The sequence below is a fragment of the Juglans regia genome, chromosome 13 (genome assembly GCF_001411555.2).
Source record: "Juglans regia cultivar Chandler chromosome 13, Walnut 2.0, whole genome shotgun sequence".
Classification (NCBI taxonomy): domain Eukaryota; kingdom Viridiplantae; phylum Streptophyta; class Magnoliopsida; order Fagales; family Juglandaceae; genus Juglans; species Juglans regia.
The window spans coordinates 37,834,140-37,859,307 of NC_049913.1; the positions used below are offsets into that span (position 1 = coordinate 37,834,140).

General features: G+C 34.9%; 2 protein-coding genes across 4 annotated transcripts; both read left to right on the forward strand.

The window, feature by feature from the left end:
* Positions 1–1,657: 1,657 nt before the first annotated feature.
* Positions 1,658–8,902, forward strand: LOC109002108. 3 transcript variants are annotated; one of them, XR_001997970.2, is made up of 5 exons: positions 1,658–1,773; positions 1,927–2,004; positions 7,109–7,223; positions 8,468–8,677; positions 8,844–8,902. XR_001997970.2 is itself a non-coding variant. In XM_018979711.2 (3 exons), exons 1-3 carry the CDS (start codon positions 1,718–1,720, stop codon positions 4,012–4,014), a joined length of 435 nt encoding a protein of 144 aa, XP_018835256.2. In that variant the 5' UTR covers positions 1,658–1,717; the 3' UTR covers positions 4,015–4,033. The 3 variants fall into 3 exon arrangements, 2 of the variants coding, with proteins under 2 accessions (XP_018835256.2, XP_035540632.1); XM_018979711.2 differs by lacking the exons at positions 7,109–7,223; positions 8,468–8,677; positions 8,844–8,902 and adding an exon at positions 3,714–4,033; XM_035684739.1 differs by lacking the exons at positions 7,109–7,223; positions 8,468–8,677; positions 8,844–8,902 and adding an exon at positions 3,714–4,033 and having other exon boundaries at positions 1,664–1,773; positions 1,909–2,004.
* A 6,750-nt stretch (positions 8,903–15,652) lies between these two features.
* Positions 15,653–25,101, forward strand: LOC118344189. The gene is made up of 2 exons (XM_035684211.1): positions 15,653–15,917; positions 24,519–25,101. Exons 1-2 carry the CDS (start codon positions 15,801–15,803, stop codon positions 24,840–24,842), a joined length of 441 nt encoding a protein of 146 aa, XP_035540104.1. The 5' UTR covers positions 15,653–15,800; the 3' UTR covers positions 24,843–25,101.
* The last annotated feature ends 67 nt before the right edge of the window (positions 25,102–25,168 follow it).

Sequence of the window (25,168 nt, forward strand, 5' to 3'; positions counted from 1 at the left end):
ACGAGACGGGCCTACAACTTACATCTTTGATTTATGCGAAATGATTTATACAAATTTTAAATAGATAAATAATTTTTTTTAAAATGATCATTTTCTTACGAACCTTAAGATCATGTTTCCTTAATTAATCTGTGAAAGTAAATAATACGTCATAGTTTTGTCATCATGTTTTTTAGTCAAATAGTGATATAATTATGTTATGATCTTTGTGAAGATCATAACTTCGATCACGGCCTGGTTTTGAAACAAGCTATATATGTACTGTAGCATATATATATATATATACATAAATAGAATTAATACTAATGTTTTTCATATAATTATATAGAAAGAATAATTTTTTATTTGATAATCGACGTGCGTACGATAGAAAGATATATGGACAAACTCCATTAATTATTCTAATTAATTGATGTATAAGTCGATTAATGTTAGTTCTTAGGTAATCAAAAGCGGATATTCTTTCGAGGGCATATTATTAATTAATTGATCGAGTCTAGGGATCTGCAGCTATATATAATCTGATGATCTTAATTATCGATATTTCCATTAGCGTACCTGCAAGCTATAGCTAGCTAGCTAAATATGGCAAATAACTCTGATCATGATCATCATGATATATTTAGTCAACTAAAAGCTAGCTTGTGTGTACGTAGTTAGATATATGTATATGATCATGACCACGTCAAATGGTAAAAATATATCATATTTTTCGCTAACATCCATTTAAGGTAAAACGAACTAGGGGTCCGTTTGGTCAACAGGAAATACTCTGTTCATGTTTTTTCAAAGAGACTCAAGCCGGACCTAAAACGTACGGAGAGGATCCTATTCTTTCGATCTAGAGATATTAATGGCCCGGTACCATGGTCGATCATCGCAGTACTGGAATGGTTCATTTTGTAATGAGAAATTTAATTAATACGTAATTTTTTTTAATTAATTTAATTAATTCGCAGTACTGGAATGGACCTTTGTCTTACGCTACATACTTCTATTTAATTAATACGTAATTTTTTTTATTTTTAATTTTTTTATCTTAATATTTAAATATGTATGTATTTAAATAAAATAATAAAAATGACAATTATATATTAATTAAATGAAGTGAATGGCATAAGATTAATTAGGTTTCATTAAAGGCTTATAGCATTTCTCTTTTGGAATTAGCTAGTGGAGCTTGAGGGACACGTAGAACATGATGCTAATTCAGAAATAGGACGATGGTAGATAGATAGGAGTAGTACCAATAAATGCATGTGAGGTAGGACAAAGGACGAGGCCGATTCTTCAAGATACAGCTCTTCATCAGCATTTCAGAATCACATGATCGTCGCAGATCTAACCTTTGCTCCCCAGCTTTCCCAACCACACTCTTCCGTCTAAAGTCATCCCTAACTTTTCCATCTACTCTCTCTCTCGCCTTTTCTATTGGCTCTTGTTGAGTTAACTTCTCTCGCAGTATTCTATTAATTAATTAATTATTACCTATTTTACTATGGGAAGGTTGTTATGGGAGCAAAAGCACATGCAAACTCTCATCTAGAAGTATATATGTCACCCGTGAGTCAAAGGTCCTCACGTGTCAGTTGTAGCAGATGCACATAAACGATGCAAACCTCCCACACGTACGCGCGCTTCTGATCTATAGATATTTCTTTGTTTTCCTATCTCTATAAACTCTGGTCGGGACCTCACCGCATGACGAACAAGCTACATGGGTATGAAACCCGGCCAGAATATCATCATCACTTGCCTCGAGGGCCGGACAAGGTACTGCTTCTTATTCATCTTCTTCTTCCTCTTTATTCATGAGTCGTCTACTCCTAGTCCTATCTACCAACTCAGGTTCTGTTCATTAATTTAGCTTCTCTTTGGCGTGATTTTGACCTTCTGACTAACATGTAGTTCATTAACTACCTCCAGATGGTTTCTGAGGTGGCAGTTCAAACTGAGATTGGAACATGATCAGATAACTGGATACATGCCGATCATGGAGTACTGGTGAGTGGATTCGATCCATACCATGCTTGTCGAATGAGCAGTCTTTTTGCCAATTAATCTTTGGTTCTTTGTCTGTTCTACCTTGAGTACTTATGGTTTAGCTAAGGCTGGAGTCATGAAAAATGAAAAAAACCCTAATTGAAATTGCTTTTTGGACCAGTATTTACCGGCCGGAAGCAAACCACAGTACTTTTAATTAGTTTCCTTGCCGATGAATTTCCCATAAATATGAAGTGATAGAAGTGAACCAGAAAATCTATTATAGTATGATCAACACCATACGACTTTTTGTTAATTAGGTCTCTTTTCTCGCTCGCGCAAAAAGTATTTGCTAGCTCTCTCTCTCTCTGCTTTCTGAGTTACTTGGTTATGGTCGTCCTTGATGATGTACATACGGGCATGAGCCTGACTTGAGAATTCTTATGTGCAAGTATGTAGTTATTAGCTAGCTAGTACGCTATATGTATTTTATGCGCTAATACTTAGGAGCAAAGCTGGGCTTTAGATTGCCGTATTTTTATGACTTCTAGGTGCACTGAAAACACGTAAAACATAGGAAAGAGTACTAACTAGATTTTAGTGTACGTGTAGAGAGTAATCGTAATTCTCATGGATATCAAATTAAATTTGTTATTGGATCAATCAAAAGAGGTATAGGTTTTGATATAAAGATGGGTCAATGATGAGGATCTTTCGTATCTTCTGAATCAGGTGATCATGATAATTCATGAGATGTTTTTGGATATATTGGTTTAGTCAGTTAGAAGATAAGACCATTCAGACCATAATGAATCAAAGACAAAAGGCTCGAATTAAAGAAATTTGAGAAGTCTACCGGATTTGGCTGTTGGTAGAAGGTAATTCATTATGGTCATGGAAGGAGTACTTAAGGTTTGGATTGGTCATATATACTGTTGAAGGTCGACTTGGGGATCAGGGGGTGTTGATTGCTAATACAGTGCAAATTAAGCAGCTGATGTTCTGATCATAAAACATTCTAAAAGATTGAGTTGTTTCAAAGACTTGCACACCATTTTGCTAGGTTTTAATCTTTCTAAGTCTGATTCAATGATCAGAGATGAGGAGAATTGGAGATAGCAAATGCTAAAATATTCACGGAACCTGTCTTTCCTCTTCCTGCATAAGTGTGTGCAAGTGTAGCAGATGTGGTCAGACTTGCTAGGTAGCAGAATTTGTATTGGAGTTGAAAAACAGTACGTACGTGGAGCTTCAATTTATATATGGGATTAATTCATTTCCTTTACCCAATTTGGGGATGAAAGACAGGACCTGTAGAATAAACTAAACACACACACATATATATATATACATATATGTATATATATACAGCTGACCTTTCTCTTTTAATCAATCTTTTTCCACAAAAAAGGTAAAAGCAAATAAAAAATATATATAGAAAGTTAGGTCTGTCATAGCTAGAAGATCGAGTGAGCTGCTTTACCCAGAAACGTCAAATTTTGAAAAGACGCTGTATATATGCATATTTGAATCCTAGAAGGTGAAGCTGTGCATTTACTTTACTGGCATTGATATGACTGCAGTCAACTACTGTACTTAATTCGTAACTTTTTGGACCTGTGGTGGTAGAAAAAATACTTTTCAACGTCGGTGAAAATGGTATATATTAAACTTCTAGGTTCAATTCTAAACTATATGTTCTTTTGCACCAATTCTACGTACAACTCCAGTGAGTTCATGGTTGTTCACTGGGTGGAGAGAGATGTGGGAGAGATTAAGGAGGAGGAGGACGTACGTTGTCGTGAAGTACTGCTTGTTGTGGAGGACGACGTTCTTGTCCTTGCGCCGCCCCTAGCTAACACGTGCACACATGCAATTTTGATACATAGCCAATTAGTTTTTGTTTCATGCTACACAGAGAGAGAGAGAGATATTGTTCCCATAAATTTGGAACCAGACATGGATATTATGATAAACAATAATTTGCACCTATCAATATGTGCTGTGACCAAACTAGGCCCGAGAAATTAAAGAATTACTGAGCTAGCTGTCCTCCTTAGGTCGAACTGATGATCCAAGGTAACAGCAAAGGACTGCTGACTTGACCGCTTTTCATGAATTTAATGCCCGATCGATCGTCCTTCTAAAATGTTTCATGCCGTACGTGCCAGCCTATTTCAAGAATTTAATGCCAGTAGGGCAGGCTTGGTAATAAAAATAAAATATAAAATTCTCATCTCATATCATCTCATCATTATATTTTTTTCAAATTTTCATATAAAATATAATAAACAATTCAATTTTTTCAAATCTCAATACATCTTTTTCAAATCCCAAAACAATAATAATATTAAAACATAATATTTTAAACTTCAAAACAAAACATAAAATTCTCATCTCACTTCCAAACCTACCCTAAGAGCGCTAGACTAAACAAAATTATATTTTAATTAAAATTTAATTAAGTTGTATAAAAATTTATTGTGGTCGACTCAATAAAATTATAGTATTTTTAATTTTCATCAATTTTATTGATAAATCTTATCAGCCTAAATTGTTGGTTAAATATTATTTTTACATAAAAAATTCTAAGTTGTTGGTCAAATCTTTGCCTTGTTGCACCAATTGTAACATCCCTTAGGCACCAACTACGGTTGCGAATGTCACTGAGGGCAGGTTTGGGGGCTAAAACAAAATACAAAATTCACATCTCATATCATCTCATCATTATACATTTTTCAAATCCCTATACAAAATATAATAAACAATTCAACTTTTTCAAATCCCAATACACATTTTTCAAATTTCAAAACAATAATAATATTAAAACTTAATATTTTAAACTTCAAAACAAAACACAAAATTCTCATCTCACCCCCCAAACCTACCCTGAATCCATCTTAGCCCCTAACTTAACTATTTGATTAGACATATTAATAGCCAAATCAGGTTTGTTTTACATGATGTACAATTTGGCTAGTATAGTCTAAGAAACAATTTGAGAAAGAAGAAAATCAAAATATAAAAACATATAGCCGTTGGAAAAAATAAGACTGAAAAAAATATATCCATTTTAGAGATATAATTGTTGAAAAAATATGACTGTTGAAAAAATATATAAGTTGAAAAAATATGACCGTTGTAAACAAAAAAAACCATTAGAAAATTTTATCCATTGAAATAATATGAACGTTAAAAAATTAATGTGTAATTTTTTAGTAACGAATAATTATTCAAATTACAATTAGAATTAAAATAAATGAAAATATGAAAATCAATATTTTAAATAGAATAGTGATAGATTTGGAGAGTCTGTTATTTGATGTTATTGAAAAGTGATTAGCTAAATTTATAAAAGTGAATTCTCTAACTAAATTTTATTCAAACTTTGTTGAATCCACCGCTAATAAATTTTATTCATCTCTCTGTACGTATATGGCTAATTACTTTTTGTGCTAGCTCCAATTATTTCCTTTTCTTAAAAAAATAAAAAATAAAAAATAAAAATATATGCGCAACCTTACGTAAGTACTAATTAATATATACTCAGTTAAAATCTTATCATTAAGATTAATGCCATATATGTAGTCAAGTAACAAGTTTTCATTAATTATCTCAAAGCTGCATGCATGCAATATGGTACGTAAGATATATGATCTTAAGATGTAAAATATTGCAAGCATTAATTAAACAGTACGTACGTATTATATGGTGCAGTACATGATTGCAAGCGTGTGCTAATATTTGTGGGTCAACCATTTGACAATTTCTTATGATCATCCGAATAAGTTTCATGATGTATTGGGTAAGTAATTAGGAAATCGTACCATTTTTTTCTTTTTTATAAGAAATCGTACTAATTAAATATTGAATTAACGTTTAATTTATGTACAGCTTCATGTATATGATTAATTTTAATTGGCAATGAGTACTCCTGCATACATGTGTGTGTATATATAGTACACATGGTAGTTATCTTAGGTACATGACAGATTCGCTGCAATATAGTACAAAAACCATAAGGGAAATGATTTTTTTATAATTATAAGATATGAATGCCTCACACGTACATTCCTTTAATAGTGTGACCAATTTCTTTAAAGGGTGCGCATATGGCAATATTCTAACTAAGATTGTATTTAGTATATTAGTCAAGCAATAACTATTGTAGAAAAATGTTTGTTATAGCAATAATTATATATATACAATTACATTTTACATATTGATCTATTTCGATGCCAAAAATATCCCCATTAATGTTTAAGGGTCCCTATATATATATATATATTGATGTGTTTACAAGAAAAAAACGATGCATGCATGTGAAGTGTACACACACACACACACACACACACACACATATATATATTAATGGAATTGATCCACTGAATTAATGGTTGCAACTTGTGCATGAATTTGTGAATTAAGCTTGATTATGATGATCAAATATATAATATTATACATAAAATCAGATTAAAGTACTTAAAACTCTCGATCAAGAAAATCAAAGTACTACTGCTTGACGCATAACTTGTTACATGCCCATTCATATAATTTCTCTAAGTTCAATACATGATACATATAATTGGAAAACTCATGAAAATGAACGGGAAAGGAAAATGATCGGTCATAAAAGGAAAATAAAAATGTGGGGGAGGGCGCGCAGCTGGTCGTTGTTATAATAAACTCGCGCACATGAATTCTTCATGCAATGATCTCTGTCACCTGTGAGTCAAAGCTCCTGATCTCACGTGTCGAACGTACGCGTAGCAGGTGTGCATACCATTTGACAAGAATTCACACGCTTCAAACGTCCCTAGCTTGATTCTGTATGTTCTTATCTGATTATCTATTAAATCACTTCGAAACTAACTAATAATTAGCATAGTAATTAAGTAGTTAGTTCTCTAACACAGCACACCCAGCACACCCTAGATCGAGGAGCTAGGGGTCAGATACCTTTCTTCTTCTTCTCCGCCTCCTCCTTCTTCTAGCTTCTTCCTCTTCCTCTCTTCCTTTTATTTGTTCTTTCCTTGATGTGTTTAATATTTATTAATGAGCTTGTTTAATTAGGATGACTTGAAACTTACTCGATCTCTGGCTTTTCTTCTGCATGTTTTTTCAGCTGACTCGGTTATATATCTCAAGATAATATCAGAAAAGAAAGATGCTGTATACGATGGCCATGTTATTACTTGTATGATCATCGGATGGAGCAATTTGATGATCATCGAATTCGGGTGAGTGGATTCCATGCTATGCTTGTCAAGTGAGCAGTCTTTTTGCTGATTATCCTTTGTCTCATTGTCTGTTCGACCTTGAACCGATGGTAGAGATCGACTAAAAACCATCAAAACCCTAATCGATCATAGCAGCTAATTTACATGATACGATCTAATTAAGTAAACTATGAGGTTTTGAGGGCATCGATTCAATAACTTTATGTGCGGCTGCATATGAATCATGGGCATATTTTACGTGTAATCAGGTAAGTTTAACCTATATATGTGTTATTAGGTAGATCGATGTAAAATCAAACGCATGGGTACAGCTTTTTTTTTTTTTTTTTCATTTGTGGATACCGCATGCTTTGGCCATATGGTAACGCGGTGCACTTGAAATCTTGCTACATAATCCAGTGGATATAAAGAACACACACACACACACACATGTACATATGGGAGTAGGCCAGAATTCTGGCGCTAGATTTCAATCATGTTCAAACAGTTTTGATTATGATCAAATCTACATCATGTGTGTGTTCTCCAACGTTCATTACTAACTAGGATAAGCTGGGGGATCTTCGATAAAATATATATAACATGAAGATCATAGTTGTGTATATATGTGTGTGTGTGTGTGTGTGTGTGTGTGTATAAAGATATAGTAGTACTACAAATTAACGTCCCATATATATGTACTATATGGATAGAAAAATGGAAGATGGTGCGTACATATATAGTACCAGTACTATAGCATTTTGCATATTTAAAAACTCGTCCTCAAAACTATGGCAGTAGTACTAGACAAGATGCTGTATATTTATGGTAGCTTGGTTAATTGAACCCAAATAAACATGATCAATTAATTTCCATTTAGAGGTCTAATTAGCTGCTTAATTTTATATATATAGGGAGAGACAATGAACTGTCCGCCCTTTAACAATATAACCAAATTCCCAGATCATAGTTGGGTAAACATGACCTCCTTTAGGATCATATGGAACTTTCGCTAAAGCCTAAATGGATACAGCAGCACCCAGTTCATGATATCCTATCGAGGTGCATGCTTGAATATATCATGGTAGTTGTCGTGTGATGATCGATCATTTCGATCGGAAGAAACGTACAATGAAATCCTTCAGAAAATGTACTTTAATTTAGCACATAATAATACTAGCGTCAGTACAATAACAATCACTAAACGTTCCACATAAAACTAGAAAATAAAACAAAAACTCTAAACTTAGATGAGATATGTACAGTTCTGTCTAAAACTTCGAGGTCGATATGACAATGCATCTGAGGAATTCGCAAGGACTGCTCATTTGACAAGGCTTCGCATGGAATTTGACACCCTATATATGCTTGGAATTTACCGGATCTGTCAGCCAAACATGTTTCCAGATCATATGATTTCTCAAAAGCTAGCCAAACATTCCCCACAAAGTTTATGTCCGCGACAATTCTTGAAGGTATGCTCTCTCTCTCTTCATTTATATATATATATATATATATAATATAGAAAAAGAATTATAAAAGAAGACATGATCTAATTTTTGTAAATATTTTTTTTGTCTATATATAATATTTAGAAAATTAAGTTCGCAAAAACTCACCTCGCTAGCTGTGTATATGTAGGTAGTCCTTTGAGACGCCGAAGTCTCACCTTTTTGGGTGTTCCCTGCATGCATGGCATAATTTCGCTTTAGACTTCATGAAGCTTAATACCAGTACAACAAATTTACTATTTAGGGAAGAAAACTTTCTGTCTCAAAAAGTTTTGATTTTGTCTCTTAAAGTGTTCTAGGACGAAAGTTTTTCATCTCCAGTAGTTGATCATCTCAAAAGGCCTGTTTCAAAAGGTTTTTTTAAGAGTATGAAAGTTCGCATTTCCTTTTGAAAGTGTTCGAATGGATTCTTTTTAGACGAAAAGATAATATGAGTGGTACGTACATGATCTAAATTGGGGGAACCGCGTTTAGCCTAGCTAGAAGCCTACAAAAAATAATTATTATTCAGATTCAAATAAAATTTGGTACTAAGTAATATTAATCATAAAAATTTTGAAAACTTCTTGAAATCATTCAGTACTAGCTTATCATAGAAAAACTATTATTAGGAGAGTTAGATGCAATCATCTCACAGCTCCACCCCATTTAGAAAATATATATGGCACTATATGATCTCCAAACTCATGCATGCAAAAAAAACCATATCTATATATATACATATTTGTGCGCATATAAATGTAATATATGCATATTTGTCTCTGTACGTATATACATAATGCTTAAAGCACACGTCTAGGTTTATAAAGTTAGAAAAGCTAAAATGCTATAAATTAATGAAAGGAAAATGTTATATACAATACCATTAATTATCTCACTATGTTGACGTATCATTTTGATTTATTTTTAAAAACAAAAACAAAAAGATGAATATTCAAGGGTAATGGAAAGTAGCACATTTTCAAGTATGATAAAAGTTCTCAGATGAAATCCAAATGTTAAATATAATAACGATATAAATAATAAGGAAGATACATGATAGTCATGTTTCGTTCTTATAATACATAATAATACGATTGGATTATTATGTAATCACAAGTGAATATTAGGTTAATTAGAGAATAATACAAGCTAAAAGGCCGATAGGTTCAAAATAAACACGATTTATCATGCTTCAATATCAACTATCATTTAGGGCTAGGACTATTAGAGTATCTAATCTCTTTTGCATGTGTAGACCATTGGTTTCAAAATTATGCATGCCATGATCATGCCATCATATTAATTAATTTCCTTTAGTTTTTGACGAAAAAAAAACCATACAAGTCTATGTGCAATTGAAAATCGGGCTTAAAGCATTCCGAATGACTGTTTGATATCTTTTCTTGTTGACTCTTGAGTTGCAATAAATTATTATTTTTTCCATGCGGACGATGAATTGTTTTGATAAATGTCAACCACAAAGGATATATACTATCTGCAAGATAATATCTTATAGTCATTTCTATTGATTGAGTAGTTGACTTTCGGAGCACGTCATTCATCAAGCTTTTTAAAGTGAACATTCTTTCACAATTATCATGAGAATTTTATTTCACAATTATCAAAAATAAATATTCTCGTAATATGCTAGCTTTGAGAATATTATCATAATATAATATATTTTTTAATATTTTGAATCAATTTAAATTTTTATTTGACTTATAAATTTGGATTAATTTGAAATAGGATATAATTATATAATATTATATATGAGTAGATATTGCACATACAAAAAGATATGAGGATATCATTAGTAGTTAAATGAAATATTTTGAATGAATAAAAATATTAAATTAGATATAGAAAAAAAATAGATAAGTTAATGTATGATATATTATAAAAATAATATAAAAAAATTAGTGATATATTTTAAAATATAAGACAAAGGAAGCATTGAAAATCATGTTATTAGCGGACGAAGTCAGTTATCTATCCTATCCATATCTAAACAGTCTCAACAAACATTTTTAGACAATTCTCCTAATTAATAGTAACTGAATCTTTTCATTGATGCATTAGGCCCTCAACATGAGCGACTTCTATGGTATGGTGAAATGATAAGCCGTCTTGTCTTGACCTTGTCCTCGTAATGGGCCTTTATTGCCTCGCTTAGATTTTTTTATACGACCCAAAGGGTAAATGCTTCCGCTTCCGCTTCCGTTTTGTTCCGTTTAAAATGGTTCGGTGTGAGTGTGATTTTCTGAGAAAAATAAAAATAAAATAATAATCTCATTTTAGTAATCATATTTCATTATTATTGTAAGGTAATTTTGCCCCCATTGGCCCACAAGACAAGCCCATGAGGAGCCACTAGAAAGTAAGTAAAAAAGTCTGACCGAACTAACGACCCTCCTCTAAAGGAAGTCAGTGGGCTTCTGTAGAGTGCTTAACCCAAGAGCGAAACCCACCTACGCGTATCATTTTGATTTATTTTTAAAAACATAAACAACAAGATGAATATTCAAGGGTAATGGAAAGTAGCACATTTTTAAGTATGATAAAAGTTCTCAAAATGAAATCCAAATATTAAATATAATAACGATATAAATAATAAGGAAGATACATGATAGTCATGTTTCGTTCTTATAATACATAATAATGCGATTGGATTATTATGTAATCACAAGTAAATATTAGATTAATTAGAGAATAATACAAGCTAAAAGGATAGTTTCAAAATAAACATGATTTATCATGCTTCAATATCAACTATCATTTAGGGCTAGGACTAGCTATTAGAGTATCTAATCTCTTTTGTAGACCATTGGTTTCAAAATTATGCATGCCATGATGCGATCATAATTTCCTTTAGTGTTTGACGACAAAAAAAACCGTGCAAGTCTATGTACAATTGAAAATCGGGCATAAAGCATTCTAAATGCCTGTTTTATATATTTTCTTGATGACTCTTGAGCTGCAGTAAATTATTATTTTTTTTATTTTCATGCGTGAGATGAATTGTTTTGATAAATGTTAATCATAAAGGATATATACCATCAATAAGATAATATCTCATTATATTATAATTTCCATTAACATTTGAGTAGTTGACATTCGGAGCACGTCATTCGACAAGCTTTCGAAAGTGAACATTCTTTCATAATTATCATGAAAATTTTATTTCACAATTATCAAAAATAAATATTCTCATAATATGCTTTGAGAATATTATCATAATATAATATCTTTTTTAATATTATCATAACATAATTATATAATATTGTATATGAGTAGATATTGCAAATATCAAAAGATATGATAATATCAATGATAGTTAGAAGAAATATTTGAAATGAATAAAAATATTAAATTAGACATAGAAAAAAATAAATTAATGTATGATATATTGTAAAAATTAATATAAAAAAAGTTTTAATAATATATTTTAAAAATATAAGACAAATGAATCATTGAAAATGTTATTAGCGGACCAAATCAATTATCTATCCTATCCATTTCTAAACAGTCTCAGCAAATATTTTCTGACAATTCTCCTAATTAACAGTAACTGAATCCTTTCATTGATGCATCAAGCCATCAACATGATCGAATTCTATGCTATTGTGAAAGAAAAAATTCACACAACTTCCTACTATTCACACAACTTCCACACATCACATTTTTTTTAAAATTTTTATTATTTTTTCTTTTATCAAATATTTAATAAATGAATAATGAATAGAATAATTGAATTATTTTAAAAAGAATAAACTTAAAAATAAATTTTAAAAAAATATTAAAAAATTTAAAAATTTAAAAAAATATAATATATGAAGATTGAGCAGGTTGTTAAGTATTTCCCATTGTGAAATGATAAGCCGTCTTGTCTTGACCTTGTCCGCGTAATGGGCCTTTATTGCCTCGCTTAGATTTTTTTATCTGACCCAAAACACAAATCGAGTAAATGCTTCCCATTCGTTTTGTTCCGTTTAAAACGGTTTGGTATGAGGGTAATTTTCCGATAACTGTTACCTGTGATTGTGAAATGCGTTAAGTATTATATAGCACCGACTCTTCGTAAGGCGAGTTAGGCAAATTTTGTAAGGCCTTACAGTGGAAGATGGTTTTAGAAAATACTAAAAAAATAATTAAGTAAAAAAAATTTAAAAAAAAATTAAATTATCTAAACTACACAAAGAGACATTAACATTAAAAATTGAAAATATCACTTCCCAACTCTATGGTAAAAAACAAACGCTAACAATTATAAAAAATATATATATAATTTTATTTAATTATAGACTTTGTAACTTTTCTTAAAAAGTCAAAAGTCACAATAATAGCTATAAATTTAATGGTTCTAATCTGCCTCTATAAAGTCTAAAATTCAACAGAACATCTCAAAAACTCTCATTTTATACTTGAAATTGATAAATTTTATTTCATCACTTTTATACTTTACTCTCTATTCTCTAATCTCTCTCTTGCATCCATTTTGCTCGTATTTCGGTGCATTGTGGCTTCAAAAGGATACAAAAAGATCACAAATGGGACAGTTGATGGGTAATCAACAAATTAGCCCTCGTATTAGAGGGCCCAAAATATTAAGAAAATAATGAATAATAAAAGTAATTACTTATAAGACAATTTATGTGAGAAGAAATTTCTGAAAAATGCAGTACTTTCAATGGGGTCACTTACGGCTTGAATAAGTCACCGCTAATATTGGTTTTTTTATGCCAATTAAATTCCCCACAAACAAACGTCTTCTCTGTGAGTCTACATCGCCGAGAAAAGTCTACTTCTCCTGCCAACCCAATTCAACGGAGATAAGATACAATTGTTGCGGGAAAGATTTGCCAAGAAACCATTCCGATTACGGCAAAAAAAATTGCCAAGATAAATTTGTGCTCTAGTGGCGAAATGATGTCACCAGCATTAAAACCATTGCCGCAAGAATAATAAGTCGGAAATGAGTTTCTGATCTCTGACAAGGTGGACACCATTTGTTGACGTTCAGATTCCATCGTTAAAAAGCAAAATTGCGGCGAACTTGAAATCTCTCCGCAGGTAGTCTTCCCAGACGAAGTGATGTCGGCCAACATTCGAGAAGCCAAATTCGCAAGATTTCCCATTTACGCGGAAAAGTGGGTGTTTCTTTAGCAAAACTCCTCACCGCAAAAGGCCAATTTTTTTGTAGTGAGCTAGCTACTTGGTGGCAACAATAAAAACTGACTAAGAAATTGATAAGGGAAGACAAATAAACAGTTAGGAAAAATTGTTGAAGCATGTGAGATCGATGTTTCTACCCCGTTTCAAATTATGTATCTACAAACTACATAATATTATAGCTCTAACTTTTATCTACTTGATCATGCAAGGTAATAGATTTATAGAGCATTATATACTTGATCATGCATGCAAATTTGTTGGAATCTAAGTATCAATTGGTATCTCAATATATTGGTGGAATGAGGAAACAATTCCAATATACATTGAATTTTTATTTTAATCATCTTAACATGTTTGAGGCTTATTGAAGCGCCTTGCATTTAGAGAAAACTTTGTCTAGGCTCACCAATGTGGATATGATGATGCAACTCACACCACCAAGAAAGGCACGAAGGAGCTTAGGGACTGCCAAAGAGGTTTTTCATGATCAAGAGGTTCGGGTCGAATGAGAGATCACGAGCAAGAAAGCTTTAATTTGTTACATTCATCATGTTTGTGGCATCTGCATATATATCTGATTTGTATTCTGCAGCAATCATGCATTAAGCATCAAGCAAGAGGCTAGAGCTTTATTTTAGTAGCATTCTTGCAATAGTGATGCAGTTTTAGTTGCCTAACCAGTCTTTTCTCTTTTATGGAGTCTAGCTTTTGTCGATTTGAACATTTGCATTTGGGGCCTTTGCCAGTCTTCTATTCGGTTTGGTCTTTATTTTCCGATTAAGGGTCAATCTCAAATTAGTTGTAATTTTTAGATTATTAGCTTCAGTAAATAATTAAATATTAGTTTGAATTATGTAAGCTTAAGTACCTTCAAAGAGTTCATTGTAAGGATCCATGAACTATATCAAGTATTTGTATTCAATTTCTCCTCATTTCTCTCTATTTTATCAATCAAAATTAATCATGCTTGAGTTGATACTATATCTGTCGTTTCCATATTAAGAACTATATACCCTTATAACTTTATAAGGAATTAATATCAGAAGGTTATCAATCCCCTCGAAGGGATCATCATTTAAATTTATTCTGGTTCATTCCTTGCCATTTTCCTTGATTTCTATAGGTAGAATCCCTTGTTACGATTATATAAAATAAATAATAAAAATCTACCTCCATCATGTTAAATTTTTGGAATAAATGATGGTTTCAAATAATATCAGAGTAGAAGTGTTGAGTTCGAATCATAACTCTTCACTTCACCCAATTAATTAAATATTTCACGTGTTAAGCGCCTTCATTAAAAGAGAATCTAGCCCACATATGAGGAAAATGTTAAGATATAAAATAAATAATAATTATTTTTTTTTATCTATTTAATCTTTTGAGACAAATAGTAGTTTCACATCCCTAGAAATCATATCATGTACTTAGGCTTTAAAGCTTGTGTAAATCCTTTATTGAGTAAAGTACAAATCCTTCTGGGTTGAATCGTAGGTCCAAACTTAAGTAGTGGTTTGGATTCAGAGATAAGTTAAGATGAGTTAAGATAGTTCGTGAATAGTAAAATAAAAATTAAATTATTTATTATATTTTATGTAGAAATTTATTTTAAAATTTAAAAAAATTAAATTATTTATTATATTTTGTGTGAAAATTTAATAAAATTATAATAATAAAATTAGATAAATTAAAATAGATTGAAATGAATTACGAATACAATTGAGGCATGCTCAAATAGCCTGATTCGCCTACAACTCAGCCCATTAAATCATGCGGAACGTCGAGACTCGAGTTAGGCCAGCCCAACTTCCCCACTCTACTCGTAAAAGAGTTGCAACTTTTCTCAGGACTCAGGTCTAACTGATCACTTTACTCTTTGAACTCTTGACTGATAAGTGGCTTATTGTAGCCGGTCATCTCGCCGGAGGTACAGATGGCATTCTCTAGCATGAAGCTGGTGGCGGGCCCACTTCCTGCTCGGCTCGGAGATCCAGACTTACCCATAAAGCGGCCGGCGATCATGTCCACAAGGAAATCTCTTCCTCTTCAGGTTCGAACTCAGAAGCTCTCATGTAAATAGAGTTTTATCAAGTGGCTACTTAACTATGAAATATTCTTCTGGGTGCTGAGTTTAATATTTTTGGGAGACATGAGATGCGATTCAGGTTCACTTTTTTGTTTCTGTTTGTTTTTTTCAACTCCATTTTTTCAGTAAAGGTCACTGGTTTTATTCTTGAAATTTTGACGGCAAGAATTCGTGTTATCATCGATGATAAATGAATGGAAAGGTATATCAGGTGTAATGCTTTAAGGCTGTGATTTATATAGATTTTGTGGGTCTCCTTGGAACGTTGTAAAAATGGGTCGGCACTGGTTCTCTCTAGATTCACTAGGAAACTTCTACCTGACCTTTGTACGAGGTAGCTTTACAAGAATTGAATTCTGGTTATGTGAGTTTTAGTTCAAAACTTAGTATCAAAGCCTTCAAAGTGAGGAAAAGACTCCCTGAATGAAGCATTTTCAGTTTTAGCACTCTCGGGTTATTCATCTACTGCTAAGACTGTAGAAGCTGTTATCACTCAAAGTATTAAAGGGGGAGCCAGAGCAGATCTATAAAATTTTTCTCATATATAACCCCTATAGCGATCCTATGAAGTGCATATCTATCAAGTCCCCTAGTCCTAAAATCCTACAACCAATGGTTCAACAAGTTGTTTGACTTTTACTTTTGATTTGTTTGTAGCTGCTACTTTGTTTTCTGCTGCATCTAGTTTTGCAGCTTGCTCTTTTGTAGTTTCATTTGAATGAATGTTCTTATTTGAGAAGTAGTGGGAAAAAGAGCAAAAAAAAAAAAAAAAAAAATGTGAACCATGCCACTTATATAGTTGCACAATTTGTAGATTTTTTCATGGTGTGTAATACAGAGTTAAATATCCTCTCTATGCTGTAACTAATGTGTGTAATTTTGTGTCATCATGAGGCCAGCTGATGTGCAATCTGTGAACACATTTCAACACTATGCAATGCTTTGCTTCCATTCCCATATTCTCTTATCATTCTGGAAAACGGACACATTGGCAGTCTTAATATTATAATAACATAGGGTACTTTAAGTTATGTTTTCCTATCGAGATAAGATGCTCTATACTCTTTCAGGGCAGTGGACTCTTGGACCAGATATCTTGTAGCCATCTCTTACTTTTCTATGTTGCAAAAGTGTGAAGTATCACACTAATGGTGGATATATCAAACTCGTACAGGCTTTTTTTTTTTTTTTTCTTTTAAAGAGCCGGTAGCCACACACATAGTGGCCCCGTCCCAAGTTTATTAAATTAACCCTCACTCGTGGTGGAGGAAGACCGTGGTAACATCATTACACTTGGGGGTTTCCAAGATAGAGCGCTATAAACTAACCCAAAACCAAGTGTCAAAACACGCCAAAAAAAGAACATATTAGAAAACAGCATCTAACAAGCCTAAAGCAGAAAAACTGAACCAAACCTGAATAAAACCAGCTGACGCTCTTATTCTGTCCATACGCACCTTCCGCTTATAGACGAATAGCATGAAGACCAATTTTATCAACTTTGAGAATCCATTTGAGCAAAAATGGCACTTCATTGTAAGTATTTCACGTACCATTTTTCTGATCTAAAGCCCAACGTGCCAAGAAATCTGCTCCTGCATTGCCTTCTCTATAAATATGTCTTACCTTAACTTCCAGGGTAGCAAGAATGGTAGGGTAGCAAGAATGGTTTGTATCTTTTCCCAATAATCTTCAAGGTACCATATACCACATCTCCCTTTTTCTATCCAATGAACCACTAACAAAGAGTCTAATTCAATCTCCACTTTTCGAATTGCCAAGTCCTTACAAGACTGAAGACCATAGGAAAGTGCAATGAGCTCAGCTTCATTGTTAGAGCTATGCCCCAGTTCTTTTGCGAATGGACGAAGATCTTCTCTTCAAACTATCATAGATACTTTTGCTTTATATGAAGATTGGTTTGGTCAGGTGGTGAGCAAAGAAAAATCCTCTATTTTTTTCTCCAAGCATACCACTGCAGCTCGGAAAAGGAGCTGTTTGCTGCTGACGTATTTTTCTGAAGGTTGTTTTCCGGTTAAGTATTTGGTGGTTCCTCTTGTGGTAGGCCAAATCAAAGTGTCACATTTCATTTTGATGATTTATTGAATTGCATTCAACGGAAGTTGGAAGGTTGGCAGAACCGATTTTTATCTTCTGGTGCTCGCCTTCTTTTATTGAGACATGTTGTTGCTAGTATACCTATTCATATATTATCTGTTATGCATGCTCCCAAGGCTATTATGTTAGCCATAAATCGGATCACAATTTTTTTTGGGGGTCCTCGAATGGAAAACAAAAGCGTAAGTGGGTTGCTTGGCATAAAGTTTGCTCTCCAACTCAAGAAGGGGGTTTGGGTATCCGAAAATTAGATGATGTTCAAGATTCCTTATTTATGAAGCTCGCTTGGAATCTTCTGACAGGCGATTCTTTATGGGCAAATTTCTTCAAGAACAAGTATGTGAAAGATAAGCATGTGACTTTGGTGGATCATCGGAAATGAACTTTATTTTGGAGACATATTGTGGGTATCGTTCCGAGGATCTTAGGCAACTCCTGGTGGCGGGTTCGGGATAGAAATATCTCTTTCTGGCGAGATCCTTGGCTGAAATCAGGTGTCCTTTTAAACTCTTGTGAGATATCTGATTGTCCGGTTCTTAAAGTAAAGGAATGCAGGCTTCATAATGGTTGGGATGTGGACCTGTTGCAGAGATTGGTGGGGGAATCCAAAATGGAAGAAATCCTGAATTGCCTAGGGGAAAAAAAAAAGATATTTGTTGATTTGGAAGCCAAATCTGAATGGGGAATTTTCATCAAAGTCGGCTTGGGATTTTGTTCGTGTCCATGCGCCCAAATCTAAATGGGCGTCTTGGATTTGGCATTTTACTATGGATTGAATTCGTTTAAAAAGCTGTGCTAAGTATTAGTCATCCATAGTTTAAGTTGCTCTATGTATTAAAAAAAAGGTTTAAGGTTTTGTTTGGTTACTGAACTCAACTAAGTTCAGCTGAGTTCAGTCTAATTTTAAGTTGAGTCTAACATCCAAACACTCAATTCTCAAATTACTAAACTTATCCCAATTCAAAACCTTCTTATACATGGGACTTACAACCTTTTTCAACTTAAAACATTTTTATACTTGAAATCCACAACCTTTTTCAATTTCTCATAAAAAGTATTAAATTTATCTTAACATCCAAACAAACTTTAAATTCAATCTAGATAGGTCCCACATAATTCTCTTTACTACTCAACTCACTACTATTCATAAAGAACTCAACTCAGCTGAGCTCAATTCAACGTCTAAACACAGCCTAAGTTGCTCTTATGGAATCTAGTATAATAATGTTCTTAGTCTCTAAAGAGTTTTAGGTCCAAGATTCTTGAAGTTGTCTTCACCTGAATTGCAGTTTGTATGTAACCATTGTAGAGAATTAAAACACTCAGATTTGCAGTAGAAATCTTCACACATTTTTATTGATAAAAATGTATGTCCCATATATAGACTTTTTACAATCCCATTAAGGAAACTTACAGCTATTGAAATAATGAAGGACAAATCAATTTACAGAATAATTACATAAATGGAAAGATGTACACGCATGATAATTTGCTTGATTGTTGCTGCAATAACTTCCAGATTTGCTGTTAATTAGAAACTGATTTTTATGTTGGATCACTTTCCTTAATACGCCCCCGCAAAATGGGGCTGCCATCAGAAAGACCGATTTTGGATCTTAGAAATTCTGTGCGTTCCTTGGACAGTGGCTTTGTGAGTAGGTCAGCCAGTTGATCATGAGTGTGAACATGACTCACTTTAAGTGTTCCTTTCTGAACTTGATCGCGCACAAAGTGAAGATCAATTTGGATATGCTTCATTCTCGAATACTGAACAGGATTAAAGCTTAGGTGAGTTGCTCCAAGATTGTCACATAAAAGAGAGGGAGGCACCTTTAATGGAAACCGCAGGTCTTGAAGGAGTGCAAGTAACCACAGTGTTTCGGATGCACCATTTGCAAGAGCGCGGTATTCTGCTTCTGTAGAGGACCGAGCAACAGCTCTTTGTTTTTTTGAACTCCATGAGATTGGATTGCAGCCAAGAAAAGTGATGTAAGCTGATGTGGAGGTGCGATCATCAATGTTGCCAGCCCAGTCAGCATCACTATAGGTGGTTAAGCACGAGGCTGCAGTTTTCTTGATGTGAATGCCATGGAAGATTGTTCTTTTTAGGTAGCGAAGAAGCCGCTTGGTGGCTGTCCAATGAGTAGCTGTTGGCTTGTGCATAAACTGAGAAAGCTTATTGACTGCAAAGGAAATGTCTGGGCGGGTTAAGGAGAGATATTGGAGGCTGCCAATGATGCGTCTGTACTCAGTACTATCTACTGCAGCCGTGCCATCCAAGAGGTGAAGAGGCTGACTGGTAGACAAAGGAGTAGAAACATCCTTTGCACCAGCCATGTTAGTAGTCTCCAAAATATCCCTGACATACTTGTGTTGAGAAAGAAATAGGCCTGCAGCAGTGGGTATAACTTCTACTCCAAGGAAGTAGTGAAGTGAGCCCATATCTTTTAATGAAAATTGAGCACCAAGTTTTTTGATAACATGAGCTACAAAGGGGCTGCTGTTTCCCGTAATGATTAAATCATCGACATACACAAGGAAGTAGCAGAGAACAGAATCATTGTGATAAACAAAAAGAGAGGAATCAGCTTTAGAATTGTGAAAACCAATTTCCTGAAGAGCATTTCTTAAAGCTGAATACCAAGCCCGTGGGGCTTGTTTAAGACCATAAATTGCCTTCCTTAATCTGCACACATAATCAGGTCTAGACAAATCTTTGAACCCTGGGGGTTGCATCATATAAACAGTTTCAGACAAATTTCCATGCAAGAAAGCATTATTAACATCCATTTGTCTCAAGGACCACCCATTCATGACGGCAATACTCAACACAGTTCGTATTGTTGCGGGTTTAACAACTGGACTAAAGGTTTCTTTATAGTCAACTCCAGGCCTCTGATTGTAACCCTTGGCAACAAGTTTGGCTTTGAATTTATCAATAGAGCCATCCGGTTTTCGTTTGACTCTAAACACCCACTTACAACCTACTGGTTTACAATTTTTGGGTGGGGAAATTAAATCCCAAGTGCCATGACGCATAAGAGCTGTTAACTCACTGGACATGGCTTCACGCCATTCAGGGTGAGAGACAGCTTGGCTTACACATGTAGGTTCTAAAGGTAACGGGAGAGGATGCTTAGAGACGGTATGCAGTTGCTTTGGTTTGAAAATATTATTCATGGAACGGGTAGTCATGGAGTGAGTTCAGGTTGATGGGGTTTCATGGTGAGCAGGGAGGTGGGGATCGGACGGAGAGATGGGTATGGGTTCGGGTTGAGGTGAGGATGAACTAAGAGATGCAACAATCGGTAGATCAGAATTTAAATTCAGATTTAAAGAATCAGCATCAAGCAGTTCATGAGAGTCCGAACGAAAAGAAGGAGAAGACAAGGGAATACCTGAAGGTGGCGCAGAGACGGCGGAAACAGCTTCCATGCTCGTCGGTGGCTGTGATTGACAATTGATGGTGGGCGATTGAGCAGAAACCAGCTGGGTTTGGGACGAAGGAGAGGAACGATTCGGTTGAGCGGACACCGAAAGGGGAAAAATGACAGAGTTAGGGCACGGGTTGGGTGAATTGAGGAAATGGGTTGAGGGAGTTGGGCTTCCGCTGGCCATTGGGCCAGGTATATCAGGGGGTTTAAGTGGGCTTTGGGTCTCATCAAAGGTGACGTGTTTGGAGATGTAAATCCGGTCCGTGGAAGGGTCCATGCATTTATATGCATTTTGTGTTTGGGAATATCCAAGGAAAACACAAGGAATTGATTTTGGTTGTAATTTGTGAGTGTTGTATGGCCGTGTGAGAGGATAACATAAACAACCAAATTTTCTCAATTTAAGATAATTTGGTCGTTGCCCAAAAAGAACCTCAAATGGAGATTTGTTTTGAAGAAGAGGAGTTGGTTGCCTATTTATGAGATAAGTGGCGGTTTGAAAAGCATGGGGCCAATAAGAAAGTGGTAAGAAAGCATCATGAAGAAGGGTAAGACCCGTCTCGACAAGATGACGATGACGTCTTTCGGAAACACCGTTTTGTTGGGGAGTGTAGGGGGCGGTGGTATAATGGCTTATACCATGATCGGACAAATATTTTTTTAAACTTAGAAATTCTCCTCCATTGTCCGAGTATAAGCTTTTGATAGATGAATGGAACCGTTTTTCAACAAGCAATTTAAATTGTGGAAAAATGCGAGGGACAAGGGATTTTGTAGACATTGGATAGAACCACATGTATTTGGTATAATGATCCACGAAAATAAGATAATATCGTGCACCATTTAACCCTGTAATGTGAGCGGGACCCCAAACATCTGTGTAAATAATTTCCAGTGGAGAATGACTTTGAAAACTTGTGGAACTAAATGGTTGTTGATGTGCTTTATTGATAGAACAAGAAGTACAAGAAGATGGTAACTTATTTGTAGAAAGAGGAAGAGAAAAAAGATTAACAAGATTTTGAACAACTTTAATCGATGGGTGTCCTAGACGCTTGTGCCACCCGTCGATTGAGGTTCGTTCATGCACATAAGCAACCATTTTGGGAGTGGAAGAGGCCACCGTTGAGTGTGGAAACATGTAGACGCCATTCTCACACGCTCCTTTTAGAAGTATCGCCCCCGTAGATCGTTCCTTCACAAGAAAATAATGAGGGTGAAATTCAAGAAAGACATCATTTTGTGTGGTGAAGTGATGAACGGAAATAAGATTTTTGTGAATATTCGGAACATAGAGAGTATCATGTAAATGGAAGTTTTTTTTAGGTGTGGGTAAGATTAAAGAACCAATATGTGTAACTGCCAAACCTGTACCATCACCAAGAATAACTTCGTCAGTGCCATCATACTCAGAGTGAATGGATAAATTTTGGAGATCACCCGTGATATTATGTGAAGCTGCAGAATCAATTAACCATTTTTGTTCTTGAGCATCAGATGTTCCTGCACAGTTAACAGTCATTTCAGATGATTGCAATTTCGGGCAGGCTTTAGCTGTGTGGCCCACTTGGTCACAATATTGGCATTTGGGCTGGAAGCGGCGCTGATTTGAATTGAAGCGGCCCGAAGAAGGATTTCTCCGTTGCTCGCGAGATGGCCCATGAGAAGACCGAAATTGGGTTTGGCCTTGTTGACGTGAAGACCCATTACTCTTAGGGTTCACTTTCGGTTGTTGAGTTGCAGAGGACCCAGTGCGGCGACTTGTGAAGTTTGCGGCAGCGACGAACTGCTGTGTGGCCGCCTCCATCCTCCGCAAGTAACTCTCATGTCCAACAAGTAGATCATGGAGCTCTTCAAAAACAAGAGATTTTTCTCTTGCGCGAATAGGAGCAGCAATCTCACGGAATTCGGGACCTAACCCGTTGAGAACATAGAGGGTGAGGTCATCGTCGGAGATTGGGTGATCAATAAGAGCTATCTCATCGGCGAGTCCTTTAACCGCATGAAGATACTCTTGGATTGGTCGGGTTCCTCGTTGAATCAAGGTTAGTTCTTCCTTGAGTTGCATTGCCCTCGTACGCGATTTACTAGCATACATAGTGGATAATTTTTTCCATGCCTCGTATGAGGTTTTGGCTGTGGCAATGAGAGGAGTAATTGTGGGTGAAGTAGAGGCAAGAATAGCACTGAGAATTAGCTTATCTTGCCGGACCCAGTGATGTTTCTTGGCTATAGAAGATGGAGTGCCATCGGAGGAAGGGCAATTGGAATTGCCATTGACATAATCCATTAGATCATAGCCAATTAGGAGGGCCTCAAATTGAGCGCGCCATTGGGGAAAAGATGAGGGTGTGAGTTTCTCATTAATCTGAGCGGTAATGTTGAAAACAACTAGAGGCAATTCTGAGGAAGGGATGGTTGGATTGTCGGAAGACATTGGAATGTTTTGGGAAGAATGGATCGAGGTCTCGTTAGAGGGCTGGTCGTCTGATACCATGTAGAGAATTAAAACACTCAGATTTGCAGTAGAAATCTTCACACATTTTTATTGATAAAAATGTATGTCCCATATATAGACTTTTTACAATCCCATTAAGGAAACTTACAGCTATTGAAATAATGAAGGACAAATCAATTTACAGAATAATTACATAAATGAAAAGATGTACACGCATGATAATTTGCTTGATTGTTGCTGCAATAACTTCCAGATTTGCTGTTAATTAGAAACTGATTTTTATGTTGGATCACTTTCCTTAATAACCATGATACATTTGAAGTTGGATCTGCTGTGATGTTGACAAGTTTTTGGTGGATGGGCCAGTGGTGCAGGTGTTGGGGCCAAGTTTGAAAAACTTAATACAGTTAAACACATATCTTTCTGGCTTTATCAAAACTTAAAATGGACATTAACAGATACTAAAGTGGGTATTTTGGATGGAGACAATTAGGGTTTGAAAAGAGCTTTTGCATTGTGGTTTGTTTTTTTTTTTTAATTTCTAACTCTTTGCAGATTAATAGTGAGGGAGAATGGAAACCAGAAGCTCCATTGAACTTGGGTGTTTCACGAAGAGAAATGATGATATATTTGGCTTCTGGGACTTTGATTGGCCAGACAGAACCTGTCGAAGCACGCATCACGAAGCCTGAGATCAGGAGAAAGATCAGGGAAAAACTGGAGATGCTTAGGGAAAAGGCTGGGTTGTCAAAGCCAAAAAATGAGAATGGGATCAAGGCGCCCCCGGCAGAACCAGCGGAGAAAAAGCTTTCACCCTCGCAGCCACCCATATCATTCCCAGATTCTAAACCACTTGTGGTGGAAGCAAATCTTCCCTGACTACATGATAGTAATGACACTCCATCATATGATCTTTTCTTAAATTCTGAATTATGGCTTTGTTCAAAAGTTCAGATTTTTCGTTTATCTTATCTTCAAACTATGAATAATAATGTATATGCCACGGAATCAACAGTACTGGGGGAGAACCCATGAGATTTGTGAAGTGGCAGTTAAGCTTGGGCTGCCTAATCTTCGCTTCAGCTACTACTGAGACAGTTCCTAAAGGCTTCTGTTAGTAGCCCATCTAGATTTTTTACTTTGCAGTTTGTTGTTCCGAAAAAACCAAATCCGTACATAGATTCTGAGACCAATGCGAACCTCGC

Coding starts and splice junctions, on each gene's coding strand:
- LOC118344189 (XM_035684211.1), top strand. CDS start 15,801: ATGGCATTCTCTAGCATGAAGCTGGTGGCGGGCCCACTTCCTGCTCGG. Junction 15,918..24,518: donor GGAAATCTCTTCCTCTTCAG/GTTCGAACTCAG, acceptor AACTCTTTGCAG/ATTAATAGTGAGGGAGAATG.
- LOC109002108 (XM_035684739.1), top strand. CDS start 1,718: ATGGGTATGAAACCCGGCCAGAATATCATCATCACTTGCCTCGAGGGC. Junction 1,774..1,908: donor TGCCTCGAGGGCCGGACAAG/GTACTGCTTCTT, acceptor ACTAACATGTAG/TTCATTAACTACCTCCAGAT. Junction 2,005..3,713: donor ATGCCGATCATGGAGTACTG/GTGAGTGGATTC, acceptor GTACAACTCCAG/TGAGTTCATGGTTGTTCACT.